The sequence below is a fragment of the Podarcis liolepis genome (assembly GCF_965112155.1).
Source record: "Podarcis liolepis genome assembly, chromosome: 1".
NCBI classification, from domain to species: Eukaryota; Metazoa; Chordata; class Lepidosauria; order Squamata; family Lacertidae; genus Podarcis; species Podarcis liolepis.
Genome location: NC_139554.1, coordinates 126,382,190 through 126,401,538, shown reverse-complemented (window position 1 = coordinate 126,401,538; position 19,349 = coordinate 126,382,190). Strand labels below are relative to the sequence as shown.

Sequence of the window (19,349 nt, the reverse complement as noted above, 5' to 3'; positions counted from 1 at the left end):
CTCCAAGAAACTTGAGTCTACAGTGACAATGCTGGATCAAGGAGCACGCTTCAAGCAATGCACCTGTTACTTCAGAGGAAGTGCAGGTAACTGACCAATTTCCCAAACCTGGAATCCGCTCACCCACAGGGGGGCCCTTGTCTATATATGATTCAGTTTGAGTTTGTTGGCTCTCATTCAGTCCAATATGGGTCCAGACCCTGGTTCAGGACCTGCACAGCACCTCCAGATTCAGATATCGCAGAGTTGTGTGTCATTAGTGTGCAGACAACACTGTGCTTCAAATTTCCTAAGTGGCTTCATGTAGTTGTTAAATAGCAATGCCGTGCAGCACTAACCATCAGTAACAGATCTGAAGATGCAACTGGGTGTGAAAAAATGTGATCGTTTTGAGCGATGCCAACACTGGAAAAGCCTGTGGTACCAGAAGTAGAATGCTGGAGTACACTCTGGGAGCAAAGAATATGCTTTTAGCAACATTCATACCTTTAAGAACCCTGCACCCTCATAATCAAGGAAGCTACAAAGCGGTAAATGCAGCATTCAGTTTCTGGTTGGAGAGATGGCAGGGTTCAATAAAACCTTTGAGACATGTTGTCTGGGAACTGTGGCAGGTAGAGCCTGCTGTCTTTTCACAGACAGAAGCAACTCCATGTGTTGAATTAAACAACCTTGGAACAGGTTACACAGGTGAATTTTGGTTAAAAAAACCCCCAAAAACCATCCAAACCACACTCCAAACAGAGTAGATGGACACACACTTGTGTGCAAAATGAGAAGGCCCCATTTATGTTTACTCTGAAGTACCACTGAGTTCAATGAAACTTACAAGCAAGAGCTTTCAGGGGTGCAGCCTTGCCGTGCAATTCGAAACACCCTTTGAAGAAAATCCCTGACACACCCATGAATGTGGTGGATGGTTGGTGGAAGGACCATGAGTGAGACACAAGGAAGGGAAGATCTCCCAGGGTGAGAGGCTGGGAGGGTCCACCACTTTCTGTACGTGACACTGGTTAATAGCTACCTTTGAGAGAGGACTCTGTTTTCTCTTTCTTTCTTGGTTCTTGTTTTCATTTTAGATTACCATATTTTTTGCCCCATAGGACGCACTTTTCCCCCTCCAAAAATGAAGGGGAAATGTGTGTGTGTCCTATGGGGCGAATGCAGGCTTTTGCTGAAGCCTAGAGAGCAAGAGGGGTCGGTGCGCACCGACCCCTCTCGCTCTCCAGGCTTCGCGCAGATCTCCGCAAGCCGTGGGAGCCCACGCCAGGCCCCCGCGGCTTGCGGAGAGTTGCGTGCATGCCAAAGGCTGAGCGCTCAGACTTCGCGCAGCTCCCGCGGCTTGCGGAGAGTTGCCTGTTCTGGGGGCTGGGGTCGGGGGAAGCTCGGGCCTGGGGGAAAAATAATCCCCCCTTTATTTCCCCCCCCCAAAAAAACTAGGTGCGCCTTATGGGACGGTGCGTCCTATAGGGCGAAAAAGCTTTAATAAAATATTATGATGAAGAGGAAAATCTCGGCACGTTTAGCACCCCAGAATCAAAACTGGCAAGCATGTTTAGGACTCCAACCTGAAAGTGTGTTTCGGGCTGCGATCCAACACATGTATCCTAGGGAGGAAGTCCCCAATGAAATCAATGGAGCCCACTTCTGAACAGTCTGGGACTGTGGCAACTGAGACCATACCAAATCAAGGAGAGGATATATTGGAAGTGAGGAATAATAAGAAAGGCGTGCCACAAAAATGCAAGAAGGTTAATATATAGCCAATAGCATCTTAGTACTTCTCACGATAAGAATCGAAGAACTGTAGAGTTGGGAGGAAGCCCAAGGGTCATCTAGTCCAACCCCCTGCAATGAAGGAATCTCAACTAGAAAGAATAATGGAATTGAATGAAAATCACCCTGGTGGGCTGTGACTTGAACTGGCTTATCTTTTGCCTGCCCTCAAATTATCTTGTAGACTGTACTTGGTAACTAAATCTGCATGTGTTGACCTTTATGCAACATGTGAGGAACTCAATATATGCCTGAATGCCTTTCAGGACATGAGGCTGGAACCAGACTTGTACCAAGGTCGCCAGAGCTCATCAAGAAGGGTCCCCTGTCATATTTCAGTTAGGTCCATCTTTATACTTATGCTATGATCTGCAGAGATAAACCATACAATAACTTCAGATTGACACACCCACCCTGTTCACAGTTCCCCTTGATGTTATTAAACATGATTTGTGTTTCTTGCAGAAAAATGCAAGAAGGTTAATATACAGACTGCGGCATCTTAGTACTTCTCATAACAATTATAAGAATAATAATAGGAAAGGCACACAAAAAAATGGAAAAAGGTTGATGCATAGACAGTGGAGTCTTAGGGCTTCTCACAATAATAATAACAACAACAGGAAAGGCACGCCAAAAAACTGGAAAAAAAGTTGATGAACAGACAGTGGCATCTTAGTACTACTAATACAACAACTAATAATAATAATAATAGGAAAGGCACACCCAAAAAATGGGAAAAGGTTGATTTAGTGCTAATAATAATAATAATAATAGGAAAGGCACACACAAAAAGGGGAAAAAATAATATAAAGACAGTGACATCTTATTGCTTCTCAAAATCCTAATAATAAGGTGTGCCCCCTAAATGCAGGAAGGTTGGTATACAGACAGCGGCATCTTAGTACGTACTTCTCTCACACCAACAGAGAGGGAAGCGCATGCTTACAAATCTATTATTATTATTATTATTATTATTATTATTATTATTATTATTATTATCCAGCTCACGCTGGGCTGGCTTGCGGTACATAGGCGAACACAGTAAAACACCAAACATTAAAAAGCTCCCGACACAGGGGAGGGGTCTGCCTTCTAAAAAGTCGGATCGTTTCTTTTGCCCAGTTCTCTGCCCCAGAGTGGCTGGGGAAACCCAGTCAGGTGGGCGGGCGGGGTATAAATAACAAATAATAATAATAATAATAATAATAATAATAATAATAATAATAATAATAATAATAATTGTGGAAGCAGGGGGGTGGAAGGCGTCAACCAAGGTCCTGCCTCCCCCCCCCCGCCCTGAAACCGTCCAGGGTCTTGTTCCTGGCGAAGCACCGGGCGCCCTTTCTGAGGAGAAAGCGACTCCCGCCCCGCAACCGGCCCCGCCGCTCCCTCTCCGACCGGCCCCTCACCAAATACTCGGGGTACTCGAACATGTAGGTCATGCTGCACCGGTTCTCCTCGTACTGGAAGAGCACGTCCCGGACGCCCAGCAGGACCAGCGCCGCCAGAGCCCCGTAGAAGACCGCCGCGGCTCCGGGGACCCTGCCCGCCTCCAGCCACATGCCGCCCGCTGCCGCGTCTCCGCTCGCCGGGTCTCCCTCCGCTTCCTTCCCCAGGTTCGCCTCACTGGGCTACACACAGACGCCCCGCGTGGGGGCGGGGCAAAGCTCTTTGGGGCGGGGCCAGGGCGGGCCCGGCTTCGAAGCGTAAAGGGGAAAGGGATGGGCGGGCCCGTCGCCATATTTGGAAGGTCGAATGAGGGCCGAGGGCCGGTTTAGGCGCCATGTTGGGATTCCCGGAGGGCGGGCAATACTGGCAGTGGGGGGGGGGGGGAGCTTCTTGGCAGGGTCGGCGTTTAAAGGGGCCGCGCTTATATATCCCGCCAGGATAAGAGGATAATAGTAATAGTTTCTTTTTTCTTTTTCTTTTTTTAAATTATCTTTATTGCATTTTAAAAAGAATTACAAAGAAAGCATAAATTAAACATTACATCCAAACATCCGAAAATGAAAAAGAAAAAAATGAGAGGGGGGGGGGAAATAAAATTGATAAATAAGAAGTTAAAACAAAAAACGGAAAAGAATTAGTCAAGTACATAAAATTGTTCAAAGGACACAAACACTAATTTGAATATTCCATACAGCAGGTTCTCAGAAAGAAATAGATTTTCAATCCTTCTTTTCTTTCTTTCCGGTCACTTTATTTCTGCTGAGGAAAACTAGTTTGGATCCCTATTATATTAGCTGACTTCCCTCTATCTCTTTGCGGCTTCAATTCTTCTCTTTAACAAATATTCTGTATTCATTATTTTTTTAATCTGTTTTTTCCATTATATCCAGTAAAGGTTTCTAATGGTGTTATGTACTGAAGTTCTCACCCTGGGCCAGCAGGGGGATACTGTAGATAGTTTTCACTCAGGTCCACATATGCAAATAAGGGATCGAAAGTGATGTTCAGTGATTGGATAGTTGAAGAAAATGGTTACTGTTGCGTTCTAGTGGAGCTCTATATAAGCAGGCTGGCTGAACCCTTCAGTTCAGTTCAGTTCTGGCCTGTGAATAAACAAGAGCTATTTGAAGAATCGCTGTGTCATCTGATATACTCACCCACAACTTAATAAATAGTAAACGAGCCAACACACTTTCCCGCCCAATTGCTCCCTGCCGTTATCAGCGACACATCAGGAGCACTCTGCACTTGCGCAGGAGCGCTTCGTTATAATGTCGTCATATAATAATAATAATAATAATAATAATAATAATAATAATAATTTATTTATACCCCGCCCATCTGGCTGAGTTTCCCCAGCCACTCTGGGCGGCTTCCAATCAAGTGTTAAAAACAATACAGCATTAAATATTAAAAACTTCCCTAAATAGGGCTGCCTTCAGATGTCTTTTAAAGAGAAGATAGCTGCTTATTTCCTTGCCATCTGATGGGAGGGCGTTCCACAGGGCGGGCGTCACTACTGAGAAGGCCCTCATAAGCTTTGGGTGTTGTTTTACCTGTGGGGAGGAGAATGAAAGTGTGCAATTCTACTCAATTCTAATCAAAGAACAGCTCGCCAAAATAAGAGGCGAGCATTCAAAGGGTGGGGGAATCGGGCAAACCTAGATGATCCCTACCATATATATATATATATATATATATGCAGGTTTTGGTGTCTTCGGGTGTCTTCCCGTGTAATACTTGAGGGATTTCTTGAGTGATTTCCCGTGTAAAACACGGGAAGACACCCGAAGACACCAAAACCTGCATTCCTGTACCCGTGAAAATCTACGAAAGCATATATATATATATATATATGCAGGTTTTGGTGTCTTCGGGTGTCTTCCCGTGTAAGAGTTGGGGTGTCTAGGCGACGTTTCGACGAGGTCTCACTCGTCATCTTCAGGCTGGTGCTTTCGGCTTCTTGTTACTGGAACAGAGCAGGATCTCAGTGTTTGAGTTCCTATAAATACTGTTGAGGGGGTGTGGTGTATAGCCTCCAACGTTCTGGGCAGAGAGGAAGTTCCCAGGTTAGTGTGCCTTTTCTTCTTTTGTTCCTTAATTACTTGAGGGATATCTTGAGTGATTTCTTGAGTGATATTCTGAGTACCACTTAGGTGGGTCATTAAGTGTGGATTAGTTGCTAAAGCTTTCGTGTCTTGACCTCTTGAGCTTGTGAAGAGTTTTTCTGAGAAGATGGCTGTACTGCACTTAGTTGTGCTCTGGCTTGGCTTCGTGTATAGGGGCGAGCTGTGGTTTTGTGCCCTGTGCCAGCCAGATCTGTGTAGGGATTGCAGGGGGGTGCAGCATCCGGAGGTGCCACTATGGTTTGGCTACTGGATGGTGTCTGTAATTTATCTGTGGAGAGGGTCTGGGTTTGGGTCTGGTGTGGTTGATTGGTGATGGCGTTCTGTGTGCCTCTGGTTCTGGTGTCGGTTTTTGTGGGGAGGGCTAATTTCCAGATGTCTGGCAGGCGGGACGTGTCGTCACGCTTGTTCATGTTGTGTTCATGTTTCTCTATCTCGATGGCTTCCATGATTATTCTCTTGTGGTGATGTTCCATGTTAAAGAGCAATTTGGAATCTGCAAAATTAATTTCGTGTCCTGTTTCTTTCATGTGTTGGAAAAGAGAGGAAGTTTTTTCTTCTTTTTTGACGGCATTCTTGTGTTCTGCGATACGTGCATTTATTCGTCTGTTTGTTTGTCCAATGTACGTGGCTGGGCAGACTTTGCAGGGTATTTCATAGACCCCTTGGTTTTCCAACTGGATTTTATCTTTGGGGTTTCTGAGGATATTGGCTATTTTTTGGTTGGTGCAAAAGGCTGTTTTGATATTGTGTTTATGGAGGATTTTGCTAATTTTATCTGTAGTGCCCTTGATATAAGGAAGGAGGGCCATGCCATTGTTTTCTTCTGTGTCTTGGTTTTTGGGGGGTGTTTCTTTTTGGATTAGCTTCGTAACCCTGTTTTGCTGGTATCCATTGGCGATTAACACATTAGAGAGATTCTGTAACTCAGTTGTCAAGTGGTCTTTGTCAGCCAGGCGTTTGGTTCTGGAGATGAGAGTCTTGGCTACGGAGTTTATTTGTGCAGGGTGGTGGTGTGATTGTGCATGTAAGTAGCGGTTGGTGTGTGTTTTTTTCCGGTAGATAGTGTGTCCTAGGGAGCCATCAGGTTTTTTGTAGATTAGGACGTCAAGGAAGGGAAGTTGGTTGTTGGCTTCTATTTCCATAGTGAATTGTATTTTGGGGTGTAGGCTGTTGAGATGTGTGAGGAAGCTATCTAGTTTTTCTTTCCCGTGTGGCCAAATTACAAAGGTGTCGTCAACATATCTGAGCCAAAGTTTGGGTTTGTGTTCTGACTTGTCTAAAGCATTGGTTTCAAAGTGTTCCATGTACAAATTTGCGATGACCGGTGAGAGGGGTGATCCCATAGGTGCTCCTTCTATCTGTTTGTATCTTTGTCCATTGTGGATGAAGTACGTGTTGGTTAGGCAGTGGTTGGTCAGGTCCAGGATGTATTCGGGGGGATTGTATTTGTTTTGAATGGCTGTCAAGGCTTCATTAATGGGCACTTGTGTGAAGAGAGATACAACATCGAAGCTCACAAGTAGGTCATCGGGATGTAGGTTTTGCTTCTTTATTGTTTCTATGAACTGGAAGGAGTTAGTAACGTGTGAAGCGATGGATTCTGCATAGGGCTGAAGTTGCTTAGCGAGAAATTTAGCGAGATTTTGTAGAGGTGAGCCTATGGAGCTGACTATTGGTCTGAGTGGTGTTCCTTCTTTGTGTATCTTGGGGAGACCGTAGAGTTTGGGGCATCTGGATGATTTTTCTCTGGGGATGATTCTTAGCTGGATTTCTTCACTGATAGGAGAGGCTTTTATTTTGGATTTGGTGGTTTTTTCCAGATTTGGTGGTTTTTTCCATCTCCAGAACCAAACGCCTGGCTGACAAAGACCACTTGACAACTGAGTTACAGAATCTCTCTAATGTGTTAATCGCCAATGGATACCAGCAAAACAGGGTTACGAAGCTAATCCAAAAAGAAACACCCCCCAAAAACCAAGACACAGAAGAAAACAATGGCATGGCCCTCCTTCCTTATATCAAGGGCACTACAGATAAAATTAGCAAAATCCTCCATAAACACAATATCAAAACAGCCTTTTGCACCAACCAAAAAATAGCCAATATCCTCAGAAACCCCAAAGATAAAATCCAGTTGGAAAACCAAGGGGTCTATGAAATACCCTGCAAAGTCTGCCCAGCCACGTACATTGGACAAACAAACAGACGAATAAATGCACGTATCGCAGAACACAAGAATGCCGTCAAAAAAGAAGAAAAAACTTCCTCTCTTTTCCAACACATGAAAGAAACAGGACACGAAATTAATTTTGCAGATTCCAAATTGCTCTTTAACATGGAACATCACCACAAGAGAATAATCATGGAAGCCATCGAGATAGAGAAACACCCTCACAACATGAACAAGCGTGACGACACGTCCCGCCTGCCAGACATCTGGAAATTAGCCCTCCCCACAAAAACCGACACCAGAACCAGAGGCACACAGAACGCCATCACCAATCAACCACACCAGACCCAAACCCAGACCCTCTCCACAGATAAATTACAGACACCATCCAGTAGCCAAACCATAGTGGCACCTCCGGATGCTGCACCCCCCTGCAATCCCTACACAGATCTGGCTGGCACAGGGCACAAAACCACAGCTCGCCCCTATACACGAAGCCAAGCCAGAGCACAACTAAGTGCAGTACAGCCATCTTCTCAGAAAAACTCTTCACAAGCTCAAGAGGTCAAGACACGAAAGCTTTAGCAACTAATCCACACTTAATGACCCACCTAAGTGGTACTCAGAATATCACTCAAGAAATCACTCAAGATATCCCTCAAGTAATTAAGGAACAAAAGAAGAAAAGGCACACTAACCTGGGAACTTCCTCTCTGCCCAGAACGTTGGAGGCTATACACCACACCCCCTCAACAGTATTTATAGGAACTCAAACACTGAGATCCTGCTCTGTTCCAGTAACAAGAAGCCGAAAGCACCAGCCTGAAGATGACGAGTGAGACCTCGTCGAAACGTCGCCTAGACACCCCAACTCTTACACGGGAAGACACCCGAAGACACCAAAACCTGCATTCCTGTACCCGTGAAAATCTACGAAAGCAAAAATATATATATATATATATATATATATATATATATATATATATATATATATATATATATATATTTTAAAAGGCATCTCCCATGAAAGCAAAAATGGGGAGGACCAGGGGTGCAGAGGGACAACCGCCCCCCAGTCAAGTAAATAAATAAAAATGCCCAACTAACTGACTTGTTGTCTTTGTCCATGGAGTTTTCTTGGCAGGGATACTGGAGTGGCTTGCCGGTTCCTGCTCCAGGTGGATCACGTTTGGTCAAAACTCTCCACTATGACCTGTCCATATTGGGTGGCCCTGCATGGCTAGCTCATAGCTTCTCTGAGTTAGTGATGTATGAACGTGAGAGCTGGACCATAAAGAAGGCTGATCGCTGGAGAATTGATGCTTTTGAATTATGGTGCTGGAGGAGACTCTTGAGAGTCCCATGGACTGCAAGAAGATCAAACCGATCCATTCTTAAGGAAATCAGCCCTGAGTGCTCACTGGAAGGACAGATCGTGAAGCTGAGGCTCCAATACTTTGGCCACCTCATGAGAAGAGAAGACTCCCTGGAAAAGATCCTGATGTTGGGAAAGATGGAGGGCACAAGGAGAAGGGGACGGCAGAGGACGGGATGGTTGGACAGTGTTCTCGAAGCTACCAGCATACGTTTGACCATGGGGTCACAAAGAGTCGGACACAACTAAACAACAACAAACTGACTATTTGCATAGCAGATAACTTTCTGCTCCCCCCCCAAAAAAAACATAAAGCCTTGCGCCCCTAAAATAATTCCTGGGGAGGATTAAATAAAGAGGCTTTGCATGTCTCTGATGGAAATAGGATCACTTAGGGTCACCCAGCCGCCATTCCTTCTCTGCTTTGTTTCCTTTTGCTTCTTAGAGGAAATGGCATACTATTTGGACCTGATGAAAAGAGGGCAGAAGTTCTAGATAGAGATGAGAATCAGGCTTTGGACACTTGCCAGTGCCAAGAGGATATGCCCTAGGAAAGAGGAGATGAGAGGTATTCTAACCTAAAATTAGCCCTCGTGTTATTGAGGGCAAAGGCCCGCAAAATGCACACGCTTTGTGGTGGGCAGGGAGATTGCAATGAAACTTCACAATGAAGATTGCAGCTCTTCGCATTGGTCTTCCGAAAGCATCGCTTTGCGGTTGGCGTCCAAGTCCTTAAAACGTGACATTGATGGGAGACGGTCCAGGATGACCAGTCACAATAGACTAAACGACTAAACAACAGCTGCTGTTACACCTGCTTTGTATCTAAGCAATATGCTAGAAACAACCGTGTACAGAAGTACATATAAAAAACCTTAAGAGGGATAACTCCCCACACACAGTTGCAGATCCTATTTGTTTCTCCAATACTGTTCATTCTTCACTGTCTCTCTTCTTTGGTTTTGGGCCAAATTACCCATGCCCTAAACATTGTCAGTCTAACATGTACTTATTTGCCTGCTTTTACACGATTCTGCCAGTGCATTAAGATTTTCAGGAGACACTCTGTTCTGCATCCCTCTTCCATCCAAGGTTAAATCAATGATTATGAGGAACAGGACATTCTGCAGACCATGAAAACTCCCTTCTTCATTTGGTCCCCTTCAGCTCAGCACGTAAGGACAGTTGTTCTTCTATATGTTTTGGATTTTTAATTAAATGCCTTGGTAGATTATGAAAGTTTTCAGATTGCTGTTTTATGATGGAGGGTATGTATTTTATGTAAATCAATATCCAAATTTAGATGTGCTTTTATTATTAATCATTATTAGTTCCATATAACACTGGTGATTTTCTCCTAATGATAGTTCATGCTTTTTAATTATGTTTTTACACATTTCGATTGTGCTTATATAAAACTCATTTTTATTTACTGTCTAACAGTCTTTAATCCTGGGATTGGATCAGCATTTTCCTGCTTAATTTTATGTGTGCATGTTTATAGAAACCTGAAAATATGCAGAAGTACTAACAGATGGACTCAAGCTTTGCCACGATACTCGTACCATTTATTTGTAAAAATATCCATCTGAATCAAGCTACTCAGTTACAACTAACACAGCATTCAGTAGTTGAAAAAGATATTGAACTGTGCCTAGGGTCTAAATTGATCTCTTATACCCATTTTGTGCAACCATGTCATTTAATTACATAGTTATGTCACTGAAGTTCAGTTTATGTTTTAAAAAAATAACCAGCAACAAACACACTGAAACCATTCAACAATATTTCATATTGTTTATTACAAACAGTTCTTACAAAATGTAACACTGGCACCAGATTCATATCACCATGGTTTGTAAAGATATATTGCACATGCTAAAAGCATAGAATATGAAGACAAAACTACAAAAAACATTAGATATTGGCTTTTTAAATATTTATATCACTGCATTACAACCATGTATAATTGTATTTTATACACACTCAAGATTGTCACCATTTTAAAACACCCTTCTCAATAACACTAACCTAAGGTTTGTTTTGTGTAATAAGAAAGTGTTTGCAGCACTGCAGAAAGTTATGCACAATTTCTCTACAAATTTAGCATATTAATTTCCATGTTTAACACAAGATTTAAAAAAGAAACATTCAAAGAAAAGTTTGAAATGAAAATGTACATGTATTATATTGCTTCAGTATCACTCAAATGAAAGACAAGTCACAAAACAGACCAGCATACACAAATATAAAAAGGCACTCTAAAAAGTTTCTTAGATGATAAAAACCCAAACACATTGTCAAGTTTCTGAACAAGAGTAGACAATAAATTGAGTTTAAGCATTTGATTCATAGTTAAGTACAGCAGGTGTTTGCTGTGGAAAAGTACCAAAACATAATGTGGTGCCCTTTTAGTAGTGATAAAAACCAAACCAAACCCTGAGCTAGTTCATATTACAACTGAAACAATAGATACCAGCAAGCTGTAAGTGCCATGCATTATAACCCTGCAGTTGAAGTTTCACAAGAATTAAATACTAGTTGTCAACACAGAAATGTGGGCATAGAAGGGGACGCATGCATTACTACTCACAATCAAGTTCATGCTTCTCAGTCATAAACACATTTACTTGAGAGCAAGTCCCACCAATTTCAATGGAACAGAGCGCTTAGCCTCCGACAGATTTAACAAATAAAAAAACAGACCAAACCTGATCTTACCTATAGTTTAAATACAGTACCTTGTCTGCTACAAAACAGTATTGCCATTTAGATTAGAGAATAGTTAAGAGTGTAATCCGCATCGCACTGAAGTTGATTGCCAGTATCTCGATTATCTTTTTCTTTAAATGGCTGTGGATTGCACTGTTCTTTTACACTTTAATGATACACTATCAAAAATACTGGGTCTAATTTAAAACATTGTCTTTCCAATAGGCTTGGAATTAGTGGTAGGGGAGAAAGGCATCTGGGGTAGAAAGACAGCCCACTGGGATCTCCAAGGCTGGATCTATACTGATTGTAAAAACGGTAAAAAAAGAAACGTTACGTAGCTCTCAATGGAATTTTACATTGATGGTTTTACATTGCTCTACAGAGCCCTCTGGTGCCCACACGCTTATAACGCATCTTTAATGTTTTAAATTGACCAGCGTAGATTGGTCCCATACGGAGCTGGAGAAGACAAAACCCCAGAGAACATTGCTGAGCTAGATATAAGGCAGCGTCTTAGGTTCCTAATATGCAGCCAAGACCTAAACACATGAACTTAGAAGCAAGTTCCACTTGGTTCAGGGGGGCTTACTTCCATGTAAGGATGCAGCCAAAAAGGCAATCCTACAAATACTTCCAGCTGCTGTCAGTAAACAATGGGATGGCATCTAGTGCTGCCAGACTTCTGGCTTCTCCTTCCTCTGCTCCCGCTGCACAACCTTAGGATCTGTTCCAGAGGATTGGGATGCCCTCTACAGCAGATCTGGAGGGCACATGGGAGGAGGAGGAGCAGTCTGCTCACACAAAGTTGGATTTCACACCTCCATGCTCTAAAGAAGAAATAAAGAAGAGTAAATATTCTATCTGCTGTAAAGCACTACCACACGCCTGCTCTTTAAACAAGTGATCAGCCTAGAAATAATAGTCTGCTCAGTTCTACACAGACACCTCTCATTTTAAGTGCTCCAAGTATCAGTTATTGCCGTTCAGCAATATACTAGAAAATTTTTTTTCGGTTATAAAAAGTTACAGTACTGAGAGGGAAAACTCATGGTTTAGATGCTCAGTTTTCCCAGTGCGGCTGAGACAGAAAGAAAGAAGGAAACAGGAATCTTTAAAAAAAGAGGTTTTTGCATTTCAGTTTTAAAGGGTTGGAAATGTTCCATTTTACAATCACCACCAATCTGATCCATAATAGCTGGGCAAAATACAGTACATTGGATTACTATGATTGGTTGGCTTTCACTGGCACTAAATTATATTTCTGTTCTTCTCAGGTCCTACCCTGACACTGCATATTGTAATTAGGTAATTTCTAAGAGGAGTATGATTGCTCTAGTACCTATGCGCTAATTTACAGGGAGGCCCAGTGTCCCTTTTGTTCTGGAGGGGAAGCCTTATTTTATTTTATTTGTTCTTTTTTATGTGTATTGTTTGATGGAATAAGTTTGATGCAATATGTTAGATTGATGTGCATTTTTATATCTACTTTGTATTTTTGTATGTATTGAGGCCTAGGGCTCTGAGCAGTAAACATTCTTACAACTCATTAAAAAGGGATTTTCAGACATGACTTATGGAATATTGTTAGTTTAATAATAATAATAATAATAATAATTTTTTATTTATACCCCACCCTCCCTGGTTCAGAAAACTGGGCTCAGGGCGGCTAACAACAAATTTAAAACACTTAATTGATGCAACAAAAAACAGCATAAAATACAGTATAAAACATGAATAACAATAAATTCAGAATTCCAAAATCAGTTTAGGGGGGAAATCCATCCAATAAACATTAGATGATCACCAGGGCTAGCTGGCTAAATTAGTCCTATTTGGGTCAGTGTGGAGACCAGGGGAGAATTAGCTGTGGGATCCCAGAGCAGGTAATCTTCATAAAAAGGGGAGGGGGAGGGAAGGGGACTAAAAGATCAGGCTAAGTTCAAATTGAAAGCCAGGCAGAATAGCTCTATCTTACAGACCCTGCAGAAGGAAGTTAAATCCTGCAGGGCCCTGGTCTCATGGAACACAGCATTCCACCAGGTCGGAGCCATCACTGAGAAGGCCCTGGCCCTGGTGGAGGATAATCTGACTTCCTTAGGGCCCGGAACCTCTAAAACTATGATTATTCATGGACCTTAAGGTCCTCTGCGGGGCATATCAGGAGAGGCGGTCCCGTAAATACGAGGGCCCTAAGTAGGTAATCAGTGGCCTCCCAGTCTATATGATGCTCCTTTATTTTATTCCCTTAACAAAATTTATTTACCACCCGATTGTGGCAAAACCTTCAAGCTTTTTGCCATGCCTGTTACAGGATCTGATGTGGTACAGTCTCAAGTCCTTCCAGACAAAACAGACTAAGATGCATGGTCAGCATAGACAGAAATTATTACAGCCTCACATTAGCCTGTTCCCTTTTGGCACAACCTCCCGTTAGTATCGCACCGCTACCAGAACTGTTCTGCTCAAAGCAAGCTTGGAAGGTTGTTGTGTTCCATAAACGCAGGAACTCTAACTGCTGACTACTTGGTCTGCCTGTGAACTTGCAGGTAGATCACCGTATTTTTCGCTCTATAAGACGCACCAGACCACAAGACGCACCTAGTTTTTGGAGGAGGAAAACAAGAAAAAAAATATTCTGAATCTCAGAAGCCAGAACAGCAAGAGGGATCGCTGCGCAGTGAAAGCAGCAATCCCTCTTGCTGTTCTGGCTTCTGGGATAGCTGCACAGCCTGCATTCGCTCCATAAGACGCACACACATTTCCCCTTACTTTTTAGGAGGGAAAAAGTGAGTCTTATAGAGCAAAAAATGGGGACCAGACCTGTAACTGGGAGAGCTCTCACACTACATTTCCTACTGCAGAAGTACATATTAGGACGGGGAACCTGCGGGCATAAGTGGTCCGTGGCAACATACAGAATGTTCTGGGTGCTGTGGCCCTCAGTACCATCTGATCCTAGAGAAAGGAAGCCTCTTTTTTTCCTTTAAAAAGAAAAAAGCATAAGTTCTCCAGCTAACAAGGTTCTTCAGCTAATTGCACTTCCAGGAATGTGGGCTGGAGAAACAGGTAAGACTTCCGAAGAAGCCAGGAGGAGGAAAGACAGGCAGGAGTTCTTAGGCAGGAGCCTAGGGAGAAGATAAAAGGAAGACAGCTCAAAACCAGGACAAGGACAAAGGAGAGGAAAACATGTCCCCCTTAGTCCTAGCCACTCAACACCCATTTTTCATGCTCCGCACACGTTGCATGAAAACCTCCAGCATCTGAAGGAACAGGGCACGCAAAAAGAGAAGATGAAGAAAGGCAGGAATGGGTGAAAGAGGGCCAAGGAAAGGAGGTGGTGGAAAGTGAGAGGCTGGCTGCTAGCTAGGGATGATGGGAGTTGTAGTCAAAAAACGGCTAAAAACCCAAGTTTGGGAAACCCTGATCTGAAGCAACGATGGGAGACCTTTTCCAGACCAAGGGTTACATTCCCCTCTGGGCAACTTCCCAAGGGGGGGTCATATACCATGAGCAAGGCCAGAGGCAAAAGTGGGAGGAGCCAGGAATGCAAATATTACCTTTTAATGGTGGCTTACGTTTCTATACATAGCAGGTAGAGTGAAAGTATGGCCAGCGAATTGTACGGCCCAGGGAGAAGGGATGAGAAGGTGTATCCTGGGGTGAGTCTCAAGGGCAAGATGGAGGCGGTTGGAAGGCCACATATAGTCCCTGGGCCTGAGGTTTTCCACCCCAGACCCAAAATATAACTTGTTTTCATGAGGAAAGACAGTTCCCTCCTGGTTCTTTAGTCTTCATTTTGCTATGAGATGTGGAACACCATTTCCTCACAGGTAAAACAAATACACTATAGACTTTTAAAAATGCAGACCCCTCTACTCTGGCATCCAATTCTATTGAATCATGCAATATACACCTCCATTCCCCAAGCCATACTGGGCACAAACAGAGCTTTGCTTTCACATTTCACCCAGCTTGCTATACGAGAACCTGAAAACAAAAACAAAAATCTCAGTAGCTAGACTTGCCTATATGTATAGCTAATAAGACATAATAAAAACTATTAAAAAAAAGGAACAAACCATGGTCTTTTTTCTGGGCACTTGTTTCATTTCAAATAAATATAAACACATTTAACATTAAAAGTATGAACATTTTCTAGTCTGGAAAAATAAACTGTGATCAACACATCATCCATCAGTTACAAATGTCAAAATGTCTACTAGAAATTTGTGTCTTAAAGTGTACAATACAGCCAAAGAAGACTCTTTAATTACATAAAAGACTTTTGTGTGCACGTGTGATTAGAAAAGTTATTTGAATTTTCACTTGCATTATTAAAAAAATAATACATCTTCCCATTTAAGATACTGAAGCCTTTTGGTCCTCGTGGTATAGCTGGTTAGTTCTTTGTATTTTAAGAGTCTCAGTCTTCTTTCCGTACATCTTTCTCAGGCGAGGAACAGGGTCCATTTGACCTAGAAGCTTTGGCAGAAGGAGTAGATATTCATAATGCAGATGTTTAATAAGAAAGCTGATGTCAGCAGGCCTTTTTAATATATTGCAATTGCCTTATGTAGTTCCTGATGATTGGCTTTTTTTTTTTTTTTTTACTTCGCCTGTTTTGGTTTTATCTGCTGTGTATAGCTTAAGACAAGTAATAGTAATTAGAAACAACAGCAACATGATGTAGCCCAGATGTTGCAGAATTTTAAAACCAGAAAATGCTCAAGATAAAAAAAATACAACTTATAAACACTAAAGTAAAGGGGGGGGGATAATTCATTTTGGCAAACAACAAACATTTAGGTGCATTATAAATGTATAGCTGATTTTTCTCAAACATATCATTGCCTTGACAGCACAGGCAACACATTTCCAGGGATTCTTAACTGCGAAGTGCAAATAGCCAAGCAAGATTGTGCCAAATAATGAAAAAGGAAGGCAAATAATGTCTGCTTTACTGATAATCTCTTTGCTGCGGGTGGATATGTGCAATGACTGAGGCAAGAAAGATTTGGTCCTAAAACTCTCAAATTGCAAATGAAATTGTGGCTAATGTCTTTTAAAAGTGCCTTTTGTGTACTTAAGTGCTTAATACATCTCATGTAGAATTTAGAAGTTTTAATTTCCGTAGAAAGTGGTGATACTGGCAGTGCAGTGCTTGCAAACAACACAGAAACGAAACGGGGGAAAAACAACCTGTGGCTTTATCTTTGGTTTGTATAACAAAGATATCTAAAAACGAAGACTAGATAACTATAGGTAATAAAAGTGAAGAGAGGTGGAGAGTTTCTTCCCATGATCTACAAATACTGTACTGGAAAAAAATGTCTTCATATTAGCAGTATACCCTAGCTAACACCGTGATATGTACACAACAGTTCCCCTGTTTACTTGTGCTGTCAAAAAGGAATAGGGCGGCTTTCGCTTTCTGCATACAATAGGAGGTAGAGACTTCCACAGGAGTCACGAGGACCTATGGAAAGCAGGACAGCTGGAAGTAGCAGAACATTAACATGAATGCATTTCAATAAAAACCAGTTTTCTTAAAGGCTCTGTTTAACGGCAACTGTAAGCCTTCCGTTGCCTAACTGTACTCATTCCAGTCAAAAGTGAAGGTCAACTGTAATTCTGGGATTCATTGTCCTTTTTTAATCTTTTTTTTTATTTTTTAAAGGAAAATACCAACTTAGATCCAAATGCAACCGAGGGAAAGGGGCATTGAATGCCGAAGTCAAAATGTTTCCGAATCAGAATCGTTTTCATTGTATCCATTTTCTGCTCCTACATCGCTACTTAAGGGTTTGCTATAGGAGTCAATGGTGCTGCTCGCATTGGAGCTATTGCAGAGGTGAGTCCTGCTCAAATTGTCTTTTTTAAAAGAAACGAAGTTGAGAGCCGTCATTGTACTGGAAGGAGAAAAAGGCATCATGGTAGCCAAAATGAGTGCCAGGCAGTCAGCCACGTCTTTGTTAGGAGCGCAAGCCAGGGCTGGCGTATGACCTGGGCACAAATGCAGACAAAGCAATGGTTAGTACTGGGGAACTACGAAAAGAAGACCTGAGCATTCCTCAGCTACATCTCCAGGTGGGTTTATAGCCTGGAGATGTAGGTTTAGTCACAAATCACAGCAGGCAAGGCAGTGTTACACTTTAAAATTAGGCATGCTGGGGACGTACGCAATTCACAAAGAGGTTTTAAGCTAATCTCATTACAAGCAATTTATTTTTTTAAAAAAGAAAAACAGCAGGCAACTTACAGCCCCCACGAAAATGAAATAAACACAGGTGAACCAACATTCCACGAGGACAATATAAATTGAAAGCAACTTTAATGCACCAAGACGTATTTAGCCTCAAATATCATGTGAGTAACTCTCATTCTGAGAACAATGACTTTCATTCCAAAGCAACCTCGTTAATGATATTTGACTGTTTTAGAATCATGGAGGCATTTATTTTTATGGGCAAATAATTTCACAAAGTAAGTCGTTTGAGAGGAATGGGTGGATGATTAATTCTAGGCTATTTACACTGCTATTAAGCAAACAGTATTTTCATTAAGGAAGATTGCAAAACTTATTGAAATACGCAGTAAATGTAACATAGCCCCTACTGAAATGAAATACATTGAACCCATTGCACAGAATCCAAATACTTAATCTCAACTAGAGCTGAGTAATTTTAAGCAAAATGAGCTGGATCTCTTTGTACTCAAGCAGATTATTATTGTGTTGTAAAGTGTAGAAACAATACAATAATAAACTGCTTATGTACATTGTGAACCAGGCTTTGGTATATGCTGATGAATTCTTCATGAAAATAATTCAACTTTCTAGTTTTTAAACCCTGTGACGCAATGGAGAGAGTTTTCTGCCAGCACAAAATGTCATCCCTTACAGTCCACGGTTATGTTTGGTGGGCTGTGGACGAGCATCATTTACATGACAAGAACGCTGCACAAGTTTTTAGGGAGCTTGACTGTGGTCCTCCTCCCCACATCAAGACCATATAAAGGTTTTTTAATTAAGCCAATGAATTTAAAATCCCAGGACCAATGGTACATGAACCTCCATAAATTGAGCAAGAGTTATCCATTCATACGGGGCAACTATTGGTGCTCTACTTATCTTTTGGGAATGTTCTAAAATGCACATTTTTTTTGAACACTTTCTGCTCTTAATTAAGGAAATTACAAGATATTTATTACCAAAGGAACCTAGTGTTATATTTTTTGGTTATCTTAAGGCTCCAGTCAATGTCACCGACTTGGAAGTGGTTGTTAACCTACTTATAGCTGCTCAAATATGCACTGTGGCAAATTTGGGGGCGGGGGGGGGGCTGTTTTGTTCATTTTGGTCTGCTATAGGAAAGTATGGAATATGACAATATTATCTAAGCTAATTTATTACAGAAGATTGCCAAATGAGCATGGAATGAGTAAGTCTGTTGAGAAATGGATTCTGAGAAGTTTTGGAACAGCAAGCATCATGATAACGTTCAACCACAGTCTCCTTTTGCTTTACTACAAAAGACCCCTGCTTGACTGATTCCCTTTATTTTCTTCTTTATTAGTAGGCATACCATCTCATTCTGTGTATATCCATTTGTATCTGAATTAGTGTTCATGTGCAAATATTATGCAGGTTCAATTTGTAAGAAAACTATATGTTTGTTTTTAAAATATTTACAAAAATATTTGTATGAATATTGAATGAAGATGAGATTAAATT

At 41.9% G+C, this 19,349-nt stretch overlaps 2 protein-coding genes and 1 long non-coding RNA gene across 13 annotated transcripts in view; 1 reads left to right on the top strand and 2 right to left on the bottom strand.

Annotated features, from left to right (window-relative positions):
• PGAP1 (post-GPI attachment to proteins inositol deacylase 1) overlaps nt 1-3,457 on the bottom strand; it is a 58,437-nt gene extending 54,980 nt beyond the window's left edge. The window contains exon 1 of the mRNA XM_083467955.1: nt 3,189-3,457. Within this exon, the coding sequence (XP_083324081.1) occupies nt 3,189-3,341 (153 nt within the window). The 5' untranslated portion in view covers nt 3,342-3,457. The remainder of the gene's footprint in view (nt 1-3,188) is intronic.
• A 10,934-nt stretch (nt 3,458-14,391) lies between these two features.
• ANKRD44 (ankyrin repeat domain 44) overlaps nt 14,392-19,349 on the bottom strand; it is a 147,939-nt gene continuing 142,981 nt past the window's right edge. For 8 of the 11 annotated variants that reach the window (XM_083467739.1, XM_083467734.1, XM_083467738.1 and 5 more), the window contains one exon: nt 17,298-17,620. In XM_083467739.1, coding sequence (XP_083323865.1) covers nt 17,352-17,620 — 269 coding nt within the window. In that variant the 3' untranslated portion in view covers nt 17,298-17,351. Of the gene's footprint in view, nt 16,100-17,297; nt 17,621-19,349 lie in introns of those variants that run through there. The other 3 variants (XM_083467730.1, XM_083467737.1, XM_083467731.1) reach the window with 2 other exon arrangements.
• LOC310691368 lies at nt 17,627-19,293 on the top strand. Its single transcript, XR_014518482.1, has 2 exons — nt 17,627-17,983; nt 19,031-19,293. It is a non-coding gene; the product is annotated as an uncharacterized lncRNA (long non-coding RNA).